General features: G+C 37.9%; 1 protein-coding gene across 2 annotated transcripts in view; it reads right to left on the reverse strand.

Annotated features, from left to right (window-relative positions):
• LOC131159512 (probable manganese-transporting ATPase PDR2) overlaps positions 1-24,387 on the reverse strand; it is a 51,228-nt gene that overhangs the window by 25,010 nt on the left and 1,831 nt on the right. Inside the window, exons 2-9 of one of the 2 annotated variants that reach the window (XM_058114487.1) lie at positions 22,821-22,864; positions 22,677-22,720; positions 18,497-18,751; positions 16,882-16,974; positions 5,707-5,909; positions 5,038-5,110; positions 4,739-4,911; positions 4,492-4,663 (exon numbers count right to left, since the gene is read on the reverse strand). In XM_058114487.1, coding sequence (XP_057970470.1) covers positions 4,492-4,663; positions 4,739-4,911; positions 5,038-5,110; positions 5,707-5,909; positions 16,882-16,974; positions 18,497-18,745 — 963 coding nt within the window. In that variant the 5' untranslated portion in view covers positions 18,746-18,751; positions 22,677-22,720; positions 22,821-22,864. Of the gene's footprint in view, positions 1-4,491; positions 4,664-4,738; positions 4,912-5,037; positions 5,111-5,706; positions 5,910-16,881; positions 16,975-18,496; positions 18,761-22,676; positions 22,721-22,820; positions 22,865-24,387 lie in introns of both variants that reach the window. The other variant, XM_058114486.1, reaches the window with a different exon arrangement.

The raw sequence follows: 24,387 nt of genomic DNA on the forward strand, positions 1-24,387 counted from the left end.
GAAGAATGGGTTTTGGGGAATCTTGGTGCAGATGGATCTGTTAGTCTATCTCAACCTCATTTGTTTCAATCCTAGTAAATATCTGCCCTTCTAGTTTCTTCCAGATCGTCTCCTAGCCTAAGACAAGGTGACCCCCTTTCCCCTATTTTGTTTATCATGGTCATGGAAGTGCCAAGTCTCATGGAAATGAAGGCAGTCTCATAAGGGACTCACCATTGAAGGCCCAATGACTCTATGGAAATCACCAACCTCCTTTTTGCAAATGATACTATCACCTTTTGTGAGGATGAGGCAGAGCAAATTCTTAATTTAAGATGCATCCACCTCAGTTCTGAAGTTGTTTCAAGCGTAAAAGTGAATCTAGGCAAAATTGAAATCATTCCAATGGGGACTTGCGATCATGGTCCTTTGCTTGCAAATATCCTTGGTTATAAGCTTGGAACCTTCCTTATTACCTCTTTTGGATTCCACTTAGGAGCCAAGTTTAGTGATAAGGGTATTTGGGATCCCATTGTCAGCAGATTTGAAAAGAAACTCACTGGTTGGAAAAGGAACTTTTTGTCAAAAGGTGGCAAACTCACTCTCATTAGAAGTACTTCTCCCACCTCCCGGTTTACTTCATGTCTATTTTTCCCCATCCCAAGCACGATTGCCAAGAGATTGGAGGGCATCCAAAGAAGATTCCTTTGGGGAAACACAGGTGAGGTTTTCAAATATCATCTTTTTAAATAGGGAGTGGTAAACAACCTTAAGAGAAAAAAAGGGGCGTCCATGGCCTCAGATCTCTTATTTTCGTTAATACGGCCCTTTTGGGGAAATGACATGGGAGATTCACGATAGAGAAAAATCACTTCTGGAGGGATGTTATTGCTGTCAAGAATGGCCTCCATCATAATGGTTGGACCTCAAAAGTTTCAAAGGAAGCTCATGATACAGGTGTTTAGAGATATATTATAAAAGAAAGAGAGATTTCCTTCCCTCTCATCTACTTTCAACTGGGGAATCAAGATGACGTGTTCTTCGCGCATGACATTTAGTGCAGCATGTCCCAATCAGATCCTCTTTCCTTTCCATCTTCAGATTTGCATACGACAAAGATGCCCTTATTAGCAAACACATGGAACTCACTAATCAAGGGATTGTTTGGCATATCCCTATGAACAGGAATGCTTTTGATTGGGAACTTGATACTCTTACAGATTTTTTCAGCAGCCTCTATAAGACTCTTTGTCAGGCTAATTCTGATGAGCCCAAAATTGGGTTTTGAGCGAAGATGGGAACTTCATTGTCAACTCTTTCTATAAAGACTTTTGTTCCCGGCTGAGAGCAGCACTAACTTCCCTTGGAAGCTGATTTGGAAAATGGAAGCCCCTTAAAAAATTACCTTTTTTCACTTGGGAAGCTACTCCTGGAAGAATCCTTACCATGGACTATCTTTAGAAAAAAGTCTTTATTGTCAATAGATGCTTTTTAAGCTTGGAGTAGGAAGAATCAGTTGGTCACATCCTTCTACATTGCTCATGGACCAAGAAATTATGGAACTTAGCCATCTCCAATGCAAATCAGAAGGGGGTCACTGCAGCTACGGTGGAAGACAAGTTGTGGGCTTGGAAAGGGATCACATCAAATAAGGAAGAAGATCTCTCTCCCTCATCCTCCTTGCTATTTTTTGGGCGGTGTGGAGAGAAAGGAACAGAAGAGCCTTCAAAAGAACTATTTATCCTATTCAGTCTGTCATGGACCAATGGATGGCTATGATCACCAGCTGGCATTATGGTCTGGTTGGAAAGGACCCCTTTGTAATCCTTGATTTTCTTGACACTTTTCAGTAAGGGATGTTTCTCTCCTGTTGTTTTCCCTTCTACTTGGGTGCTATCCCCTTGATGCCTCTTTTTAATATAATTTCCCATTATTGATCCAAAAAAAAATGGTAACAGAGCTATGGTTGCTATGAGGTCCTCAATTGTAGTCTTGTTGCCCACATTTACTGTTAATTAAAAATTGTCTTATTCCCTATAACAGGTGTTGTTTATCGTTTGTTTATCTCTCCATATGTGATCGGGCTGCACGTGTGGGGGTGTGTTAAGGCTTGAATGATATACATTGTTGGCCCACAACCTAATAGCTTAAGATTTTAGGTGAAGTGGTAATCTAACATGCAAATAATTTTACAAAGAAAAAAAAGTAGGACAAGGCATTTGCCCTTTCTTAAATGGGGAAGGGAGGGGGAAAGAGAAGAAGCATCATTTGATAATTTTAAGCAACTGTTTATCTCCAGGGAAAATATTTCCTTTTAGAACTGAAAAATTGAAACCTCTAAAATGGAAGAGGAAGTATACATTCAAGCAGATTTCCCCAGGACAGAAGCTAACAGCAACAAAGAAATGGTCAAACAAAAACAAAGCCCCAAGAAGCAGCCAAGCAAGATTAAATCAGAATGACACCCCTAACCCCTTACTTTCCCTCCATCCTCAAGAAGCACTCGTGCATGGCTAAAGGCCAACATGTCAACCCTCAATAACACTCCATTTTTACCAACCTATCATCTTTGAGTTTACCAATAACAAAAGCCATAGAAAATCTATTCCTTCATCCTAATAAGATCATGGATATCATTAAGGTACTGAGAAAATTATCAATTTTAAATATTGCTGGATTAAAGATCAAAGGGAAAAACACATCAATTAAAAAAGGAAAAAGAAAACCAACAGCAGTAATTTGCAAATCCTAATGCAAATAAAGCAAAGAAAAAATATAACCATTCTAAGCACGATTCAAAAAAGAGAGACCAAAGAAGTATGAAATTATTATTTATATAGATACCTCAACTTTAACCATTCCAAGCACGATGCAAAAAAGAACAACCAAAAAAGTATGAAATCATTATTTATATAGACACCTCTACTTTTTTTTATTTTTTCTTCATATTTGCAATTTAAAAACAAAAGACACAATCCTGTACACAAGATCGCTGCCAAAGAGGGGGCTAGGACGGATACGCATACAACTTTACCCCTTCAAAAGGAGCTTCTCAACGGCTTAAGCCTGTGATGCCCAGTATGCAATGGAACAACTTTAGGAATGTGCTAAGATCAACCCTCATCTACTTTAAATCAAATCATTGAAGTGTGAATGTTGACTCACAAATCATCATTCTGATTATTACCAAACCAATATGTGTAACTGCTACACAAAAAGTCAGCTTAGTTGGACACCAGATACACAGAGCGAGCTACTGCTGCGACCTCAGAAATAAATGTCAACGTCATTTATATTAAATCAATGCCCTTTATGTGCTCAGTTGCAGGAACTGCCAGCATCCTACACACCATATATCATGTATGCATTTCATTTACAATCCTGTGGCTTAACGTCTAGATCATTCATTATTATCCCCATTTAGAGCTCTAATAGTTCCCCTAAAGTTTCCATGCTTAACAACAAAATCAATTGTTTCAATTATTGGCTTATGGCCCAATCATTTTTGTGATATGCCTAATTCATTCACTGGAAACCATGCATTCATGTAAAACTCATGAATTGATAGTTCAATATGGATTTGAGGCCAACAAGAACTGTCAAAAATGTTGGGACCCCATTGTAATCCTTGATTTTCTTGATACTTTTCAGTCAGGCATGTCTCTCTTGTTGTTTCTTTGTACTTGGATGGCATCCCCTTGATGCCTCTTTTTATATAATTTCTCTTTGCTGATCAAAAAAGGAAAAAAACAAAAAAAACAAAACAAAAAAAAAACAACAAGAACACTATCAAAATGCTTACAGTGCAGGTTATAACAACAAAATTCACATGCTGCATTGAGTTATCTTCTCATATACCAGGCTGAAACATGTGGCGCCACAAGGGGTAGCATTATCTAAATGGATGTTTACTGTTGGATTCTTTTCAAAAAAAAAAGAAGGGAACTAGTGATTTAAGTGAGTTGTGATAGTTTATGGTCTAAGTGAAAAACAGTGAGTGCAGACGACAATCAGCACCTGCCATCATGTGATTTAATTAAAAAATAATAATTAAAAATATATTTATGCTTCACAGTGGTGATATGACGGTGGACAGAACAGGCAGATGACATGATTGGGACCAGACTCCTTTCTTAATTAACTCCAAAAAACTGAATTGCGTAAATTTATAAAAGACAATGCAAATGCACACACATGCAATGACACGCTCTCAAGCCATTAAGGAGAGAGAATTTTCAAAATTAACTCTCTACAATCACCCTTTAAGAATAATTTCCTAAATTCTTGCACTCACAGGGGGGGGGGGGGGAGATAGGTATGAGTAGCATATTTACCCAGCGAAAAAAAAAAAATTACATCATTTTGTTAAACACGGTCAAATCCAGATTTACATCAAAATTTCCGCACTTTGGGACCCAGAAAATTTCAACCACAACTTTCTTTTAAAAAAAAGTTATCAAGCAACCAAAACTTCGGAAAAAATAAATAGAGTTAAAAGAAAATGGGAACCACCTTCCATTGCGGAGTTGACTCGCCTGTGAGAATGGCCTCATTCACAATAGCACTCCCAGCCAATATAAGCATGTCTGCTGGAACAGACTTATCTTCCCCATTCTGACCAGAAGAGCGCACAATGGATACGATATCCCCAGGCAGAAGATCAGTCCCAGAAAGTTTCACCCACCTAAAAAATTACATTACTCAGTACGAAAATCTATTGATAGGTAAAAGCAGCACAATTCAGCTTGTGATAACATACTTCCCACAACGATGCACCATTAGGGTCTGGCCATCCACTCTTACACGTCTAAGCTCGGTCAGAGTTTTTAGCCGACTTTTTGCCATTGTTGACTCAAACATAAACAACATAAATAAGGTGAACAAACTGTAATACCAATATTCATCCAAACACCAGAGACCCACGCAGAAGACCTAAAAGTCGGAAGCAACATAAAGCATGATGAGGAAAGAAACTAATATGATAGAAAGGAAACCTGAGAGGTTAAATTTTAACTCAATAACTAACAAATAAACAAAAGAACCTTAATAACAACATACCTGAAACACAAAAAAAGGTTCCATGCATTGTTCCTTCAGTAATTTCCAAAACGTGGGCTGAGGGTATTCAAACCTGAGAGAACAATGAACATTGGATCAAGAAGAACTAGAGAGCAACCAAAGGTAAATGGAAAACCATGCTCAAAATCAAGCTGACGTCACATAAGTTGTATGAACAAAGAGGTATCGATAACTAATAGCATGCAGAGCAAAGGAATACATCAATAAACCAGTATATGGCACAAAACATTGGTCAAGAACAGATAAATGCAGCAGGAGCAGGCAGGCCATGTGAGTTTTAAGATTGAAAAAATAAGTTGTAAGATTGACAGGAAACAACAGCAACCTGCTTCGATAATTTTATTGCCAAAAAAGAAATTTGTGTCAGTCATCTGACTACATCACATGCCTGCATTTGCATTTCAATAATTTCTGGTATCAGTTCCATTTCAATAATTTCTAGTATTAGTTCCAACTTTATCAATAATAATTGAAGCAACCATCACAAACACTATCATCATATCAATTTGGTATATATAAGTTTAGCACTGAACAAAGGAGCCGGCCTCCTTCAGAAAATTATAAACATCCAAGAAAAGTTATAATCAATGTGTTCCAACAGTTATGAATGTAACAAGAGGAGGAAAAAAAATCAGTGAGGAAACCTACACATTCCTTCCCCATTTCTCAGTGGCAGCAACAGCTTTAGCTTCTGAGCCATGGCCAGTACTTTTGAGATAGAAGCCCAACGTTTCCTTTGAAGGGTAAGAAAGCTTGCTGAACGTATTATTCTCCTTCGAATAGATGAAGCGCTGCTTTCTAAAATCAAAGTATATCTCGCCTATATCCACCGAGGATGAAGGACCTGCCACCTGCTCAAATGAAAGGTTTATGATAATGAGCATTTCAAAAGAATTGGAAAACACTGAGAAGACAACAGATGAAAATTGCATCCACCTCCATGTGTCCTTCTGTCAAAGGGCCTATAGATTTATCAGTAAGAACAAACTACAAACAGGGCATTCATTTTTTTCAACTTAGGAGCCAGTGGCATTACTGGTTTCAACAACAGCTAGATCCAGAATAAGAACGTTTTTGTATTCTACCTACAAAGTTATTAGTTATTATCCTGTCAGCAAAGAAGCCATTACACACCCCCACAAGACGCCAGCTCAACCCTCAGGTGCCTCAGGAAAGTGCAATTAAGAAGAAAACAGTGACCAATTCGACCAATACAAAAAATTTCAGTCAAGAAGATGACAGTATAGTGCCACCAATTAAAAAAATGACATTAAGAACCTGTCTAGTAAAAAGAATCAACAATTTTTTTCTGTTAGAAGTCATTTCTTAGGTGATCAAATTGGAATACAGAAATCAAAAAATATACCGCTGCCAACACACATAACAAGCACTAATTATAAAATGCTAAAGCACAGCAAGGAAACTAATGAAAACAAAGCACAACTTCTTGCTGCCAAAAAACTTTTCAATATAATGTTTTGCCTTTTGAAAAGGTAGCTAGCTCATTCTAATTTTTAGATAAACAGTAATTCTTTCTTTACTTTTTTTTTTTTCCTAAAAAAAGAATTATATTAATAAATAAAAAATGTAAAAAGAAGGAGAATAAAGAATCCTCCTAATAAAAACAGAAAAAGCTAAAAGTGAAAAGATAGATAACACAGAAGAGCCAAACAATCACAATGAACATCCTCAAAACAAATTCACTTGAAAAAACCTGCTGGACAGCCCTTTATACAGCCAAAAATTGAATCTTGTCCCAAACCAAAAATGAAGAAGTCTTCTTCCCCATAATAATGTCAGTGTTCCTTTCCACCCAAATGCCAGTGATCCCATATCTCCACGAGGCTGACCTCTCTTTGCTCGTGCCCAACCTCATAAATGAAATGAAATGGCCAACTGATCCTCCACTGACTCGATACAAACCCTATTCTCCCCAATAAATGCAAAAAGTTTGTTCCATATCCTCCAAGAGAAAGAACAACGCAGCAGATTCAGAACTACTGAAGCAACATACACACCTATACAGAGATAAAGCCTAAGCAGGGCTCCTACTCTACAACAAATAGTTGGTGTTAATTCTATTAGGGTACATTTGTTTCAGTAGCTAAGGTCCATAAGACTGAACTGGACTGAATTGAACTGGACTGGCCTGGCTATAAATATTATCATTACCCATGTCTGAATTCCAATATCTTAAAATAGAATAAAGTTTCAAAAAGACAAAAACCCTTGTTCAATTGACTAGATTGGGCCACACATGGGAATGGGGGCAGCATCACCAAGGCATCCACAACCACAACTCTTTGGCCACATTTCCCAAGAAATTGATTTGTTTGTTTTTCCAAGATAACTCCATTCTCTTCCCATCCAAACTGCCACTCTTTCTCCAGCCATGGCCATGGAGTATAGGACTTTAGAAATTAAACAAATTACTGCAAAATATCTGCAAGACGTGAATTTCTTCTCATTGCACAGAGCAGAAGATCATCATCGACAGGGTCACTAGCAAGAATCCCAGCTGGAAGTAACCATGAAGTTCACCATCGATGAGTCTGACGTCGCGTGGATCCTCTTCCGCCTCTGATATGACCGCACCCTCAAGACAAGGGCATCAAAGAAATCTCCACCACCTCTACCTTTGTCAATAGTCACAGCATCGGCAACTATGTTGCCACACACATCAACTCCCAAGTTCAGCCATAGCGCAGCAGAGAGGGGAGTTTGGGCCAGGGCTGCATCACCTGGGCATTTTCTGTCAACGGAACAGCAAACAGCAAAGCAAAAGACTTCTTTCCTTGCTTCAGCCCACATTTATTTCCTTATAGTTCAATCATTATTCTGTACAGTTAGCATATATTTAGTTTACATGTATAGGACTTGACAGATTATAGTTTACTTGTATAGGGCTAGAATCATGCTAGACCTTATTTACTTTCCATGTATAGCATTCTTGTAAAGTCTAAATATAATATACAGAACTCAAGGCCAATTCATTCGGCCATTCACAAAATATTTGACATGGTATCAGAGCCAGCTGACTGCTAGGTTTTTTTCCCTTCGATTTTTTGTCTTCTCAGTTTTGTGTTGTGGTTTTGCTTTCTCTTCTGGAATTTTTCTGTTCTTTCGGTACTTCTGTGGCTGTGTGGCTGTCGGCACAGCAGGTTTCTGGGTTGCCATCCTCCAGTTCATGTCCTTGTGATTCTCGGCAAGCAGGTAACAGTTTTCTGTTGCTGTTTGTGACTTTCGGCAAGCAAGCACAGCAGGTTTCTGGTTTACCACTTATTTCTCCAGTTTCTGTTGCTGTTTGCGACTCTCGGCAAGCAGGCAACAGCTTTCTGTTGCTGTTTCTGGCACTTATCTTCTCAGCACAGCAGGTTTTTGGTTCAAGATTTAATTTTTAGTGCACTTTTTTGGTTCTAGATTTAATTTTTTAGTGCAGGGAGGTTGTTCTTGGTTTTTCTTCGTACCTGCGTTGTTTATTTTGGGCTTCTAGATTTTCTGGAAGTCTGTTTCTTTAAGCACAGTTTTTTTTTTGGGCTTCTCGATTTTCTCCATTATTTAGCATGGACTCCGCACCAGTGTGTGCCGAGTTTAAAGGCAACAATTATAATACATGGCCTTTCAGTATGAACTTTTCTTGAAGGGAAAAGATCTTTGGGGTCATATTGATGGCACGGATTGTGCACCCAATCCTAATAAATCCAAGGAGCCAGCAGCTTGTCCTTCATGGGCTGTGCTTGATGCTCGGATTATGTCTTGGCTTCTTGGCTCGGTCGAGCCACATATTGTCCCCAACTTGCGACCTTATCGCACTGCTGAATCCATGTAGACTTATTTAAAAACAGTATATCATCAAGATAACGGTGTCCGTCGTTTTCAGTTAGAGGATGTGATTGCCATGTTTCAACATAACAATCGTTACATCCAAGATTATTCGGGGTTTCTGACTCTTTGGAATGAATATTCTGATCTGGTTACTACAGATGTTCATGTGGTTTCTCTTCCCATTATTCAACGTCTTCACAAGACTAGTCGTTGTGATCAGTTTCTTATGAAACTTCGTCCCAAGTATGAATCTGTTAGCTTATCTCTGCTAAATCGCTCTCCTGTTCCTTCTTTGGATGTTTGTTTTGGTGAGTTACTTCATGAAGAACAACAACTTAGTACTCAAGTTACTCTAGCACAATCTCATGGTAATTCCGGGTCTGTCCTTGTGGCTTATGCTGCTCAACAATGAGGACCGCCTACGCATTCTAGCACTTTGCAATGTTTTTGCTGCAAAGAATTTGGCAATATCGCTGCTAATTGTTCCAAGAAATTCTGCTCTTATTGCAAGAAGAAGGGTCACATTATCAAAGACTGTCGTATTCGCCAGCAGAATCGTCAAGCCCAGGCATTCCAGAATTCTCTTAGTGTACCCCCCACAGTGACTTTTGCGGCCCCTGGCTCTTCTTCAGGTGACTTCTCTATTCTTGCACCTCCTCCAACGAATTACTTCACACCCGAATTGGTGCAACAGATGCTAATTTCAACATTATCAGCAATGGGGCTCCAAGGTAACAATTCTACTAATCTCTAGTAAGTGGACTAGGGTGCCTCTAATCACATGACAAATAATCCCACTACCTTGTATCATGTTCGGCCCTACGCTGGTCAATCTGCTATTCAGATTGCCAATGGCAGTTCTTTGCCAATAGCTACTGTCGAAGATGCCTCTTCTAAGTTCACTAATGTGTTTCTTGCTCCTCGGCTTTCCACGAATCTTATTTCTGTTGGTCAATTAGTTGATAACAATTGTGCTATTAATTTTTCTGGTAATGGTTGTGTTGTGCAGGACCAAGTAACAAGGGAGCCGATCTCGAAGGGACCTAAAGGGGGCGCTTGTTTCCACTACTTGTGCCTGTTCCGGCACGTTCTTCAGTTTCTTCTATTAAGTCTTTTGCTTGTAATAATGTTTCAAATCTTAGTATGGGGTGGCATCGTTGTTTAGGCCATCATTACTCAGATCTTATCTCATTTATTGAACTCAGGTTTACTTGGTAATAAAGACGTTGTTCTTCTTTATCTCGAGTGTGCCTCTTGCAAACTTGGTAAAAGCAAAACTCTTCCCTTCCCTTTGCATGCTAGTAGAGCTTCTCAATGTTTTGAGCTTTTCCATAATGATGTTTGGGGACATTCCTTAGTTAGTTCACATGAAAAATTTAAATACTATGTGACATTCATTGATGATCATAGCAGATTTACTTGGGTCTACTTTTTTCGTTGAGGTTTTTCGTACTTACACTGAGTTTTTAGCGTATGTTGACAATCAACTTTCTGCTTCTATTAAGACATTACGCACAAATTCTGGTGGTGAATATGTGTCTCCTGAGTTTCAGGCATTTTTGGCTCCTAAAGGCATTATTCATCAACATTCATGTCTTGCTACCCCCCAACAGAATGGAGTAGCCGAACAAAAAAATCGTCATATCCTAGATGTGGTTCTTACTCTCTCGCAAGAATCCTTTGTTCCATCCTTGTTCTAGATTGAAGCTCTGAAAACTGCTACTTAATTAATTAATCATTTACCTTCTCAAGTCCTACTCACGGAGTCTTCCTATTTCCATTTATTTGCTAAGCAACCTAGTTATGATAACCTCTGTACCTTTGGTTGTGTATGTTTTGTTCATCTACCTCCTCGTGAGCGGCATAAATTATTTGCTCAATCAGTTCGATGTGCATTCATGGGATACAATGTGTGATAAAAGGGATTTGTTTGCTATGATCCTACATTACATCATACACGCATTTCTAGGAACGTTATTTTCTTTGAAAAACAACATTTCTTTCATGTGTCCTCTGTACCCTCCTCTCCTACTGTGATTCTCCCCCTCCTTTGAGGAGCAATTCTCGGATCCTCATCCAGTCAGTTCTCATTTTAAACCAGGTATTGTGTATACTTGGCGCCCCCGCCCACAGTCTCTTCCGGTAGCTCATCTGATATCTGATCCTACCATGCTCCAAATTCAGTCAGTTGTAGCACCTCCAGAGCCTTTGGTACGTCGCTCTTCTCAAGTGTCTGTACCCCCGAACAGGTATAGGTTTCCCTCTTCAAGTTCTGGTAACTTTGTATCAACTCTTACTGTTGCATTGTCCAATTTAGATATTCCCACTTCCTACTCACACGCTGCCAAGCATGATTGTTGGCGACAAGCTATGCAGGAAGAAATTGCCACTCTAGAGGCCAATCACACCTGGGACATTGAGCCTTGTCCTCCCACCATTGTTCCTCTCGGTTGTAAATGGGTTTACTTAGTCAAGGTCTGATCTGATGGAAGTCTGGATCGTTACAAAGCTCACCTTGTTACACTTGGGAATAATCAGGAATATGGTGTCAATTATGAAGAGACCATTGCTCCTGTGGCTAAGATAACTATTGTTCGTACGATTCTGGCTATTGTTGCTTCCAATGAGTGATCACTACATCAGATGGATGTCAAGAATGCTTTTCTTCACGGGGATCTTAGAGAGTGTATTTATATGAAGCCACCCTCGGGCTTGTTTCCCTCTCCGACTTCACATGTGTGTAAGCTTTGTCGTTCCCTTTACGGTCTCAAACAAGCTCCGAGAGCCTGGTTTGATAAATTCCGCACCAGTTTATTACAATTTTCATTCAAGAAGAGTAAGTATGACACTTCAGTGTTTCTTCAAAAATCAGACATGGGTATTGTTGTTCTTTTGGTTTATGTTGATGATATTGTGATTACTGGTTCCGATTCTGCTTTACTTGCTCAGCTCAAGACTCATCTCTCAGAGTCCAGATCTTGGGGGTCTCACATATTTTCACGGTCTTGAGGTGAATCGTAGTCCCTCAGGTGTTTCACTCAATCAACATAAGTATGCTAGTGACTTGGTGGCCACAGCTGGCCTTCAGAAGGGTACTTATGTTGATACTCCCATGGAATTAAATGCCAAGCTTCGCAAAGAGGAGGGTGACTAACTTGTTGATCCCAGTTTATAACGAAAGTTGGTGGGTAGTCTTGTCTATCTCACCATTACTAGTCCAGACATTTCTTTTGTTGTACAGCAAGTCGGCCAGTTTCTTCAGACTCCTCGTCATCTTCATTTGGCTGCTGTCCGTAAGATCATACGTTATGTTCAGGGCACTTCTGCCTGTGGTTTATTCTTCCCTGCAGGCAATCCTACTCGCCTTGCTACTTATAGCGATGTTGATTGGGCTGGTTGTGCAGATACACATCGCTCCATCACTAGTTGGTGTGTGTTCTTAGGTGATGCATTGATCTCTTGGAAGAGTAAGAAGCAAGATATAGTTCCTAAGTCATCGACGGAATCTGAATATCGGGCAATGTCTCTTGCTTGTTCTGAAATTATTTGACTTCGAGGCTTGCTTGCTAAGCTATAATTTTCTTAGACTGATCCTATACCACTACATGCCAATAATACGAGTGCTATCTAGAACACAGCCAATCCTGTCTATCATGAGCGCACGAAGCATATTGAAGTCGATTGTCACTCTATCCGTGAAGCATTTGAAGCTCATGCTATCACTCTTGCACACATTTCCACTGAATTACAAATTGTGGATATCTTCACCAAGGCTCTCACTCGTCATCAACATTGCTTCCTAAGTAGCAAATTGATGCTTGTTGATCAACCCGCATCAATTTGAGGGGGGCTATCAACGAAACAGCAAACAGCAAACAGCAAAGCAAAAGATTTCTAAACTTGCTTCAGCCCACATTTATTTCCTTATATATCAATTCATTATTTTGCACCGTTAGCATATATTTAGTTTACATGTATAGGGCTTGACAAATTATAGTTTACTTGTATAGTGCTAGGATCATGCTAGACATTATTTACTTTCCATGTATAGCATTCTTGTAAAGTCTATATATAATATACAGAACTCAAGGCCAATTCATTCGGCCATTCACAAAATATTTGACATTTTCCTCTTACAGAATCCTTTTTTGCCTTAGCCAGGGTTGGCCAATGAGAAGAACTGGCTAATCCTATCCCATACATGCAGGCCAAGGGCCCCTTCTTGGCCAGTCCTTTCTTTTTGTATGTTAAACCAAACATCGGCTAACAGCCCTTAGCCTCTCCTAGCCTAGCCTATCCAGAGAACCAAATGCACACTTAAGAACAACCAATTAAATAAACCTTTATTTTAAAGGGAATTTTGGCCTTCCAAATTCAATGATAGAGCCAAAAATACATGTTCTTCGGGATCAAAAAGGCCAAAAAGACATGTTCTCCAAGATCAAACGCTCAAAGAAACATTTGCAGAAAAAGTCCCCCAAAGGATCAAGCAACCACTTCCTCATCTCCTCCCAACTAGGAAGACAACCCTCCAACAAACCAATACGATAACTCCTCTATCTCTATCATTCAAAGACCTACGGAAATGGAAATGCAATGAAAAAGCCTACCAAGTAGAAAGCAAAAAAGAAGAAACAGCCCCATTATACAACTAAGAAACACAATACAAACAAGGAAAACACAATAAAAGAGTAGAATTCCCCCACTGATGCGTTTTCCCAAAACAAATGTCAAAGTCATTATCCACCCCAAATTTGGTTTATGATATACATCTTTAAGAAGACTCAAAGAGATCCAAAGCCCGCAAGAGTATCCCACATATTTTCTTGGCAGCCAAGTTTACTTTTAATTACTTTGTGCCTAAGGGAGTACACCACTAAATGAAACTTCAATAACCATTTATTCATCAAAGCAATGTTTTTAGAGGCCAATTTCCCAAGACCCAACCCCCCATCCCCTACCCTCCCCCAAACGCACTTTTTGACACACCAGCTCCCAACTAACCAAATGATCTTTCTTATCCCAACCTTGGACCAAAGAAAAACCCCTAGCTACCCAACAAGAACTCTAAAAGAGGACCAAAAATTGAGTTACACTAAAAACAAAGACTGAATAAGAGTGACACAACCACCTAAAAAAAAACACAAGCACACCCTTCCACCCATCCAAACTCCAAATGCTTAGCCACCATCTCCAACACACAAATCCAAAAACCCATTGACCTAAGATTACCACCCAACAAACCCCTAAGCAAGTCAAAGACCAATCTAGGGTAGCAAACACAGCTTAGTAGCCAAGAAAATATTTTAGGATTCAGAAGGCTAGTCATAGGAAGGGACTCAGAGGTCAAGGAAACTCAAGAAATCAGAAAAGTATGATGTAGACTCAAAACGAGACAAAAAATCTACGTAAGGTAGGGCGATAACATTGATATCCCTTTTGAGTACAACTGTAGCCCAAAAATATACATTTCATAGCACAAGGATCCAACTTACCCATTCCTGGATGTAATTGATGGACAAAGGAAACAACCAAATATACAAGGAGAAAGTAAGAATAAAGGAGCCTTTGAGAAGAAAATGAATTTGGGATTTTACCACCGAGGACAAAGGATGGCATTTTGTTGATAAGATGATTAGGACCCCAAACATAAGAATAGACTAACATGAAATGGCTAATCACCCGTTTATTGACTCAAGAAGCAAAAGAAACACGATGATGCATTCCTAATTGACAAGGCTCACGGTCAAGATTAGACACATAATTCGAAGTATGAAACAACTATTTTAACTTGTCCAATGAAGGATCACCAAAGCGACAATGGATTTGAAGCAATGTAGTGGCAATAGCAATATAAGGGGAGATCAACCCATAGTAGAGTCCACCAACCTCACGTACTATGCCAATTGTCTTCCTTGTCTTCAAATCCTCAATAACAACAAAATCAAGAAAGAAGGTCACAAGTGACTTCGTAATCTTACTAATAGATACGAGATTGAAGGGGGGATTGAGGGATGTACAAAAGGAAAAAGAGATGCAAGGAGTTGGATATATTGCTTGTATCCCCTTAACTATCGTAGTCGACACATCAACAAGGGTGACTATTGGAGACCAAAAAAGTTAGTTAGTCATATGGCCAAACCAACACAATTGATAACCTAAAGCCTAGTGGGAGAGATACCAAATGACATGTAAGCTATAAGATTACCTTTCTCAGCAAAAGATGCAATGTGAGAGATGCTTGTTGGGATGCCTTACAATGTAGGGACCTTGAATACTCCTCCTCTGAGACAATTATAGTGCGCAATTCACCAACAGCTGAACGAGTAACTAGCGAGGGAAACATACTTTAGGCAACATTTTAAAAGGCTCAATCGAGGCTCACCTTGAGGCTTACCTCAAGATGAGGCATGCCTAAAACACCTCAAGGCTTAATCTAAAATACCAAATCCCAAAAAGACTAGCAGATTACAATCAGAGGCTTCCACATTAGTACAAAAGGTACGCTTTTGTGCCTTTTTAGTTAAGGCTTACAAATTTAGAGTGGGCGAACTTCAAGGTACATTGGCTACAATTTTTAACTACTTGTTTATATGAAGGAATGTTGTAATATAAGTTCATTTCTACAACTCTTAAACCTCGCCTTTCCAAAATATTTGAGAGTAGCATCTTAGATCTTGAAAATAATCTGAACTTTGTAACATTATAGCTATCTCTTGGCATGATTTACTAAATGAAATCAAGTTAGTATAATTTTTAATAGCCAACGAGTAATTTACAAATTATATTCTATTTTTTAGCATTTTATTTGTAATTTTATTTATTTTTAAAAATGTGTAGTTTATTTACATATTTTATCTAAAAAAAAAAAATCTCCAAAGGTTTACACCTCAACGCCTTAATTACGCCTCACCTCTTAAGGGTTAAAACACCTTGCCTTACACCTTATCCTTTTAAAGCAATGCTTTTGGGATTTGGGGACTACATCTAACACATGCACAACCTCTCAATACAGCAGCAAATCAAAAAAACACAACAAATAACACACTTCTGTGATTCATGGAGTCCATTCCAACACTTACAAACTTCAACAACTGGAGCAAACCACAAACACATGAAGAACAAGATAAACAACTGAACAAATCACAAACACAGGAAATACACCTTTGGTTCAGGCCCCAATGAACTCAATAAAATTGACAAACAGCTTCAGGCAGTAATAAACAATCATTCACTGAGTGCTGCACAAAAGGTGAGATTTTAAGACAAAAAACATCACCAAAAACTTCTTATTATAAGTTTATGGGGGGATTCGAACAGTACAGGGACGACTCAGACCAGAAAGAATGAATGTAAGAACCTTCATGAGCCTGCTCGTGTGATCAGCCTTGGCTTCCTTCAACCAGTGCATGAGAGTGCCTGGAAGCCAGCTCTGGCAATGAGATTTCAGTTGTGAGCAGATCGGCAATGTCTGTGGGTGGCTATGGTGTTGGCTTTTCAAAATCTAAAAGGGCTTTGTGTTCCTCAAAAGGCAGTGTCATCCAGGGAATTTCTGGCGAATGCTGTGGCTTTTGGCAGCTGCTGGCTGGTTTTCAGCCTAAAGTGGTGTTGGCAATTATCCTATGATGGTAGACATGTAGTGGAGGTGTTTAGACATCAGTTTGACAGTAATTGTGGCAATTAGGGTTTCAGTCTCGGAGTCATGCTTTGGTACCATAATGAAGAATTGGGTAAACTGGAAGATGTAATCACAATGACAGGTCTCTCCCTCTATTTATAATATATGCCAAGTACATAACAATGACCATATCACCCTCACTAACTCATGCTTAGTAACACAGCAAACAACATGGCGGTAACACTAAAGAACTATAGTAACTAGTAACTATTAGCAAACCCAACCAATGTAGGGAACTATGAATCTTTAAGCAGTGTATATCCAACAATCTTTCTGGAAGAAGAAAAAAGTTAAGATTGAAAAATGAAAACTGGACTTACAACTGTATGGAAATGAAGCGGCACAACTTCTTTGGAACCAGAAAATTTTGCTGGAGTTATTTTACATGCATCTGCATGGTTGATATCAGTAACCTGAAAATGGAGGAAACCATCAACATCACGAAATAAATCCAAAAAACTTAAGAAATAGTTTTTTCATGCTCTCCAGCAGCAAGCAACTCAAAAAACCAAAGCCCTAAGAGAAACTTACATTACCAGATAACCATTTGATGCAGTATCAATTTAATAAAATATGAATTAAGTATTTCTAGAGCTAGGTAAGCTAATAACTAAAATTCTAAATGAATCTATCCCCAGCCAAGCTTCCCCCCTGCCTGAGCGGCTCCGAATGAAAACAACTGTGCAAAGCATACCAAGCTTTGAAAAACCCAATCAGTTGTAATGAATCTCATTAAATCCATACTAAAAGCTAAACAAACTGCCCACTCATGGAACTAGCCTTTGAAGTTACATGAAAGTGCAGATACTAAAAAAGTGACAAATTATAATCATATTTATGCATGTGCATGTGCACGTTATCACACCCACAAAAAACCAACAACAAGAAGTAAACTTAATTCCCACCAGTTGAACCAGCAGGTCTGGCACCATAGATCCTTTTCGGCCATCATCCACATGTACAAAGTTTCATTTTCACAGCAAGTTTTCCAATTATAAAAAAATAAAAATAAGAAGCTGCCCTGCATAAGCATCTTTAATGTTATGCTTAAGGGAGAATGATATCCATCCGTACCAAATTCAAAGGATTATTGCACATTTCAAGTAAATATGAGAAACCAAAATGAGGGACCCATTTGACGGGCAAATGGGAGATATTATGTCCCACCACAAAGGATTGTTTAATTCTCATACTTGAAAGAATTCTCACAATATGTTAGAACAATCATTTACAGGATTTATTGATTTCTAGAGGCAGGTTCATTATTTTAACTATTTAAATTTGTCCCAGTCATATGCCAGTGCAACATCAGTCTTATCTGGACATCATTTCCTTATGATATTACACAGACTATGAGAATTTCTACTAAAAATAAATATTCTATCTAATAATGTGATATTCTAGTTAGTACTATGACTCAATTAAAGTGATAATCTTACCAGGTTCCTTTTACCTCTTTTTATTAACCTTAGACTATATTTGCTTATATATTTATGCTTAATTTAATACCATATTTATAGTAATGCATCCTCTATTGAGTCTTGCAGCTATTACAAACTACTAATTTAAAATTGAATTTTATGATCTCCTTATATTTTTCTATTCATGATTCCTGATTCCTGATTATACCAACAATCCTAGACAGAATGATGCACAAGATAATGAACACTCAAACACAACAACTAAGCCTTTATCCCAACTATTTGCAGTGGCTACATGAATCCTTTTTCTCCATTCAATTTGGTTAAAGGCTAAGCCTTCGTCAAACTAAATTTAAGTTTCTTCTTCATGTTTCAATTGCATCAACTGTTGACCTTGTTCTTTCTCTTGCCCCACCAGTGCTCTCCACGTCAATCAGAGGAGTCTTCCTAAAAAAATTGTAAAATGATGCATCCTTTGTATAAAAATTGCTCAAGATGTCAAGATAATGCATACCTTCCTGTATTGCACAAAACATTTAAAATCCACTGACCAAGCCGTGAAAAGAAACACCAGGACGTGAACAGTTACAAGGCCGCCAAGAACTATGGCAGCATCTGCAAAATCTATGCTAGGAACAATGGCAGTTAGCCAAATAGCATAAATAATTGCAAAAGGCCACACATCCAAGCGCCATGACCAGTGCCTCTTCCTTAACAAATCAACTACCTCTACTGCTTTCCCACCAACATGGAACCTCGACATCAGTACCTGCACCCACTTTAAAAAAGTAAGACACCATTAGAGAACAGAAAAACAAGAAAAATACTTCTTATAATCACATAATCCCAACATCATTGCACATGCACATGCACATGCACATGTGAACGTACAAAAATCCTCCCTACACTATTTAAGAAAGTAAGAACTACTTAGAAGGTCATATCCTTATTACAATCACATAGGCATGCACAAATATATGAGGTGTGTAAAGCTAAGATGGCATTTGGATTCCTGGAACCAGAATGGAAAATTTCCATTTTTTTGCTTTTGGATTGTGTAATTCCCATTCCTATTCTCCAAAGACCTTGTTCTTTGTTACAGCCTCCCCACACCCCCCCAAGAATCAAAATCTCATTCAAGCCAGAATCAAAATAAAATTAGAACTACAGTGGCATTTGACTCCCTGGAATCAGAATGCAAAATTACATTTTTTTCACTTTTGGATTGAGGAATTTCCATTCCTATTCCAGTTCCATATGAGAATCAAATTCTGCAAAGACCTTCTTTATTTCAGCCTCCTCCCCAGGATCAAAATCCCATTCAGGCCGGAATCAAAAGAACATCAGAAGTGATTAGGGGTGTAAGTGAGTCAAGCCTACTCACGTGGTACTCTGGCTCCACTCATCCCCTAACTCGACTCAAATCAATTCTACTCAAGTTTGAGTCAAGTTCAAGCTACTCAAGTATTTTAGCGAGCTGAGTTCAAGCACTGCAACACAACACAAGTTGGGTTCAATTCTAATCAAGCTTTTTCAATTTTATTATTTTTATATTATTTAAGTCATATAGTATATATTTTATACAAAAATTTAATATTATACATATATTAAATATATTTATACATTTGTTCAATATTAATTTATAATCACGTTGAGCTTAATCGATTTAAGCTCGAGTTTTAAAAATTTGTAGCCAAGTCGAGTTTGAGTTTAACAATTATGAGATCAATTGAACTTGAGTCGAGTTTGATCTGATAAATTAAGTATAGCATAAATTAATAAATTTGATCAGATAAATTTTATATTAAAAATAATATATAATGTAATGTTTATACTATAATGTTAGTCCCCCTACATCTAATTGGTTCAATTAAGGACCTGCATTATTAAAATTTATGCAACTAAAGTAGCCATTTTGCAGCTAGGTCAATATTTTTTGTACACCTTGACAAGTTTCATTAGCATTGTTGAATCTAGTCAGAAGAACAAATGTAATTATGTAAAATTAGTAGGTTCGGGTCCTTATTTGTACCAATTAAAACTGTAGGAATCAAATGATCCTCTCTTAATAGTATAGGGAGCAATTTATAATTTCACTTGAAAAATAAAATACAACCAAACTCAATAACGCCTTCCAACCAACTTAACATTATCAAAACAAGTACATCTAAAACAGCCAGCACTAAAAGCCCACAGATTCCAACTAACGTAAGATATCCCATAGCAAAGGCAGAGACAATTTCTTTCCAAAGAAGACACGTGCATTTCATTCCAACAAATCACCCAGATTACAGCACAGAATACACACCTCTTTAAACTAACAGCACCCTTACACCTCCTGAACCCTGCAACAAAATAGCAATAGCTCTTCAACTGTTGTAGGACATGCCCAATCCTCACTGAATTAGACAAACCCACATTCTAACATCCTTCCTAGAAATACCGTAACCCTCCGGCACAAAAGGCAAAAAAGAAGAAAGCTCTTCCAGCTCCCTATCATCCAAATCCCTTCTAAAATGAAAACCCAAAGAAAACATGATGTTAATCAACACAACAACAACCAAACAAGCCTTAACTCCCACTAACTGAGGTTGGCTACATAAATCTTTTTCCACCAATTTACATGATCTTGGGCAATTCCGTACAACAATTTGAGGGTTGTTAAATCCTTATTCCCTCTCATTCCAAGTTATTTTAAATCTACCTTATCGCATCTACTACAAATCACAGTAACTAGCTCACTTCTCATGGTACGCTATTTGACTTGCATTGCAAGGGGCCAAACCATCTTAGCCACCTCTCCCTTATCTTATTTTCTACAAGTGATATGTCTAACATATCACAAATATAATCATTTTTTAATTTATCTTTTAATGTTAGACCACTCATGCACCTTAACATTTTCATTTCAGCAAGTTTTACTATTTGGATACGTTGTTTCTTAGTTAAGCCATAAATTTTTTTTCTTTTTTTTCATATAAATACAAATATCATATATTTCATAATGTAACAATGTAATTTTAATATATTATCTAAACTATATTATTATCTAATTAAGCATGATCAAGGTATTACGAAACTATATCAAAAGGGTATCCGCAATTCTTTATCGAATCCCAATTCCAATCCTAATTCTAGTCGTGAACCAAATGCCCCTTCAACATATTACCATATTAGTTTGCAGAGAAAACAAATACAAAATGAGGTTTTGAAAAGAGTAGGAAGGGAGAAGTGCTATGGCATAGTATGGTGTTTGCTATTTTGCAGACATTATGTGTCAAAAGAAATGCTAGAACCTTAAATGATCCCACAATCTCCCCAGCTTTGTTGTGGTATACAGCAGTCTTTTTAGCCTCTATTTGGGTCTACCATCCACTCTTTTGGGTTGTTTAGGGGTTTGCCACCACCCAATCTTGTTAGGGAATGGCAGGCAGCACTTTTCTATATACCAATGTTTTAAAAAGGCGAAGACGTAATGTGAGGCATAATTCTTAAGGTGTTAGGACATAAGCCTTTTGAGAATTTTATTTTTGAAATAAAAATATGTAAATAAATTACATATATTTTAAAAATAAAGAAAATTTTAATACAATCACAAGTATAATGTAAAAAAAATAAATATAATTTGCAAACTACTTGTTGGCCATTCAAAAATTGCTAACTTGAATTCATTATGTAAGTCATGACAGAAGATAACTATAATATTACAAAGTTCATATTATTTTCAAGATCTAATTAAGATACAACTCTCAATTATCTTTACAACATAGAGTTCAAGAGTTCCAGAAATCAACACGTCTCATGACATTCCTTTATATAAACATGGTGTTAAAATTTTCTAGCCAAATCTAAATTGAGAATCACACGCCCAAAAATGCATAAGCCTCAATTAAAAATGCGCAAAAGAATGCCTTTCATACAAATGCATAAGCCTTAGCACATAATGCGTTAACCTTTTTGGGAGGTTGAGCCTCAAGGCATTTTAGGCAAGCCTTGCCTTGAGGCAAGCCTCAATTGAGCCTTCTAAAACATTGGCAATTAATTTTTTGCTTTTTAGCTGTAATTATAATTTTTTGGCTGTAAGCCTGTAACTCACACTCTTCCTGAGAGGACATCTTGTTCTTCCCTCATTTACTATTTTTTTCTTCCATTAATATAATTATTTTTCCCATCAAAAAAATAAAGTATAAGATGAAACAGAAAAAAAAACATAAAAAAAAAAAAAATGTCCTTCAATGTAAAACATGAAAACATTCATCCTTAGATATCTTTTATCAGGTTCTTAGCTATAATTTTCAAATTTACTAGACCCTTCACAATGATCAATCAAACAGCGTAGACACTATGTAGACTTGCTCAGCAACCATGAAACCAAATCTATACACCAATAGTTTTTATCTGATAAATAGGGGGGGAAATCAACAGCATTATAAAGAATTTGGGGGGAAATAGTTTGATAGGAATGATCATAACGTCTTAGTGTTGCGGATAGATGGCTATGAGTAACAAACAGAGGAAAATTGTCACAATTGAGAGGAAGTCCTTTGACTTGGTGCTCACAAAGGTGTAACCAAAAGCCACATCCTCGATTCATCAATCACCAATAATTCAAACAAAGCAGATAAGCAAATATTAACAGTTCGAAAAAAAGAGCCATATGAACAAAATACATGAAAGACCTACTATTCACATACCTGAGGGAAAGATCAACAATCAGAGAATTTTGAGCTCTCAGCACCTAAAAAGAGAACAATCAACACTTAGAGCTGGGAATCTTTGCGAACAAAAATCACAAGGGAAGTTCCAAAGCTATGGCATTGAAAACAACAATCTCTCACCTAATATCTTCACTGTGGTACACCTCAGGCTTCTGACCATCAGGCTGCAGCAATGGAAATAGAAATCAATGCAGCAGATGGTGATTAGAGAGATTTTTTGACAGGAGATAATGGGGGGAGCAGATCTAATGTAACTCAGAGAAAGAGAAAGCCATATAATAGTGCCCTTTTCCTTTCCCTCTGCTTTGTTCATTAGCAATGTGTATTATATAGGTCTTAAAGATGTGCACATCAGCACATTGAGAAGCTGCAGCTTCCACTAGAAGGTTATAAATGTTCTTTTTAGAATTTAACCATTAGAAATCCTATGCTAAATGCTGACCATTTGCAACAAGGAAACGCATATTATCATACTAATTCCTTATTTTCACAATTTTTTTTGAATAAAAGAAGACAATATTACAAATATCTGAGAAGCAAAGTACATGAATTGGAGGACAAGGAGTCCTACCCAAATATCTAGAGTACAGAAAAAGCAAAAATAGATTGAAGAAACTAAAAAAGAAATCCGAGTATTAATTACAAAAGCACCACCTTCCAATCTCTTATGAGGTTGGACAGTGATAATCCCCAAAATAATCCAAAAAGGAGCACCCAAAAGGAAGTGAGGAACTATCCTAAAATAGCCATGCACAGGTTGAACAACCTTTTGAAATCCTAGCACTCCTCTCAATCCACAAGGTCCAAAGAATGAAACCTGTCACACTCCAAAGAGCTCTACCATTCCTCTTCTTTCCAAAACCCCTGAAGTTAAACAATAACAACTCTCCCACCTTTCCTAGTCCCACCCACTCTTCCCCACTTATGAAGTAGGGCGTTCCAAAGTTGCGCTGCCACCTTTCAATGCATGCAAAGATGAGCACACATTTCATTGCATTCACAACACATGATGCACATTTCAGGATGGAGAGCCTCATGGGGCCTTCTTCTCTAAAGCAAACCATGTGTGTTATACCTTTCCAGTATCACGGCCCAAACAAAGGCCCAAATGTTCTTGGGCACCTTAGCCCTCCAAGTAAAAAGGTTAGGGGAAGGGGATTTCAAAAGTGTGAGAGAAAGGATTTAGAAGTGAGCATACCCAATGAGTCACCCACTCACACACTCTCATCCTCACTCCAAGAAGGAAGGATAGTGAACTCATCAACCTCTCTTTCATTGAGATTCTTTTAAAAAAAAAAAAATTATTGAAATCCCAAGAAGAAGAACCCCATTGAAGAAACGACGAAGCTGATGGGAGCATTATTTAGCAATAAAAGCTTAAACAAACGAGGAACCTTCAGCTCCAACAAGGACTCCCACACCCACACATCCTCCCAAAAAATGAAGTTCTTCACCATTACCCACTTTAAACCAGATGAAAGGGAAGCCTGACCAGCTACCTGGGACACAGAATTCCAGGGACAGCAGACATTCTTGAAATAGACCATTTTTTAAGAGAATCCTAAAAACATATATATGTACACGCTACACGCCATTTAATTAACTTCAAACAGCAGATCAGAAAGAAGCAATACAAGCAGCAGATCAGCAGATAAGCAAACAATAAAGGGCAACGAGAAAAGGAGAG

This window comes from Malania oleifera, chromosome 7 (assembly GCF_029873635.1).
Source record: "Malania oleifera isolate guangnan ecotype guangnan chromosome 7, ASM2987363v1, whole genome shotgun sequence".
NCBI classification, from domain to species: Eukaryota; Viridiplantae; Streptophyta; class Magnoliopsida; order Santalales; family Ximeniaceae; genus Malania; species Malania oleifera.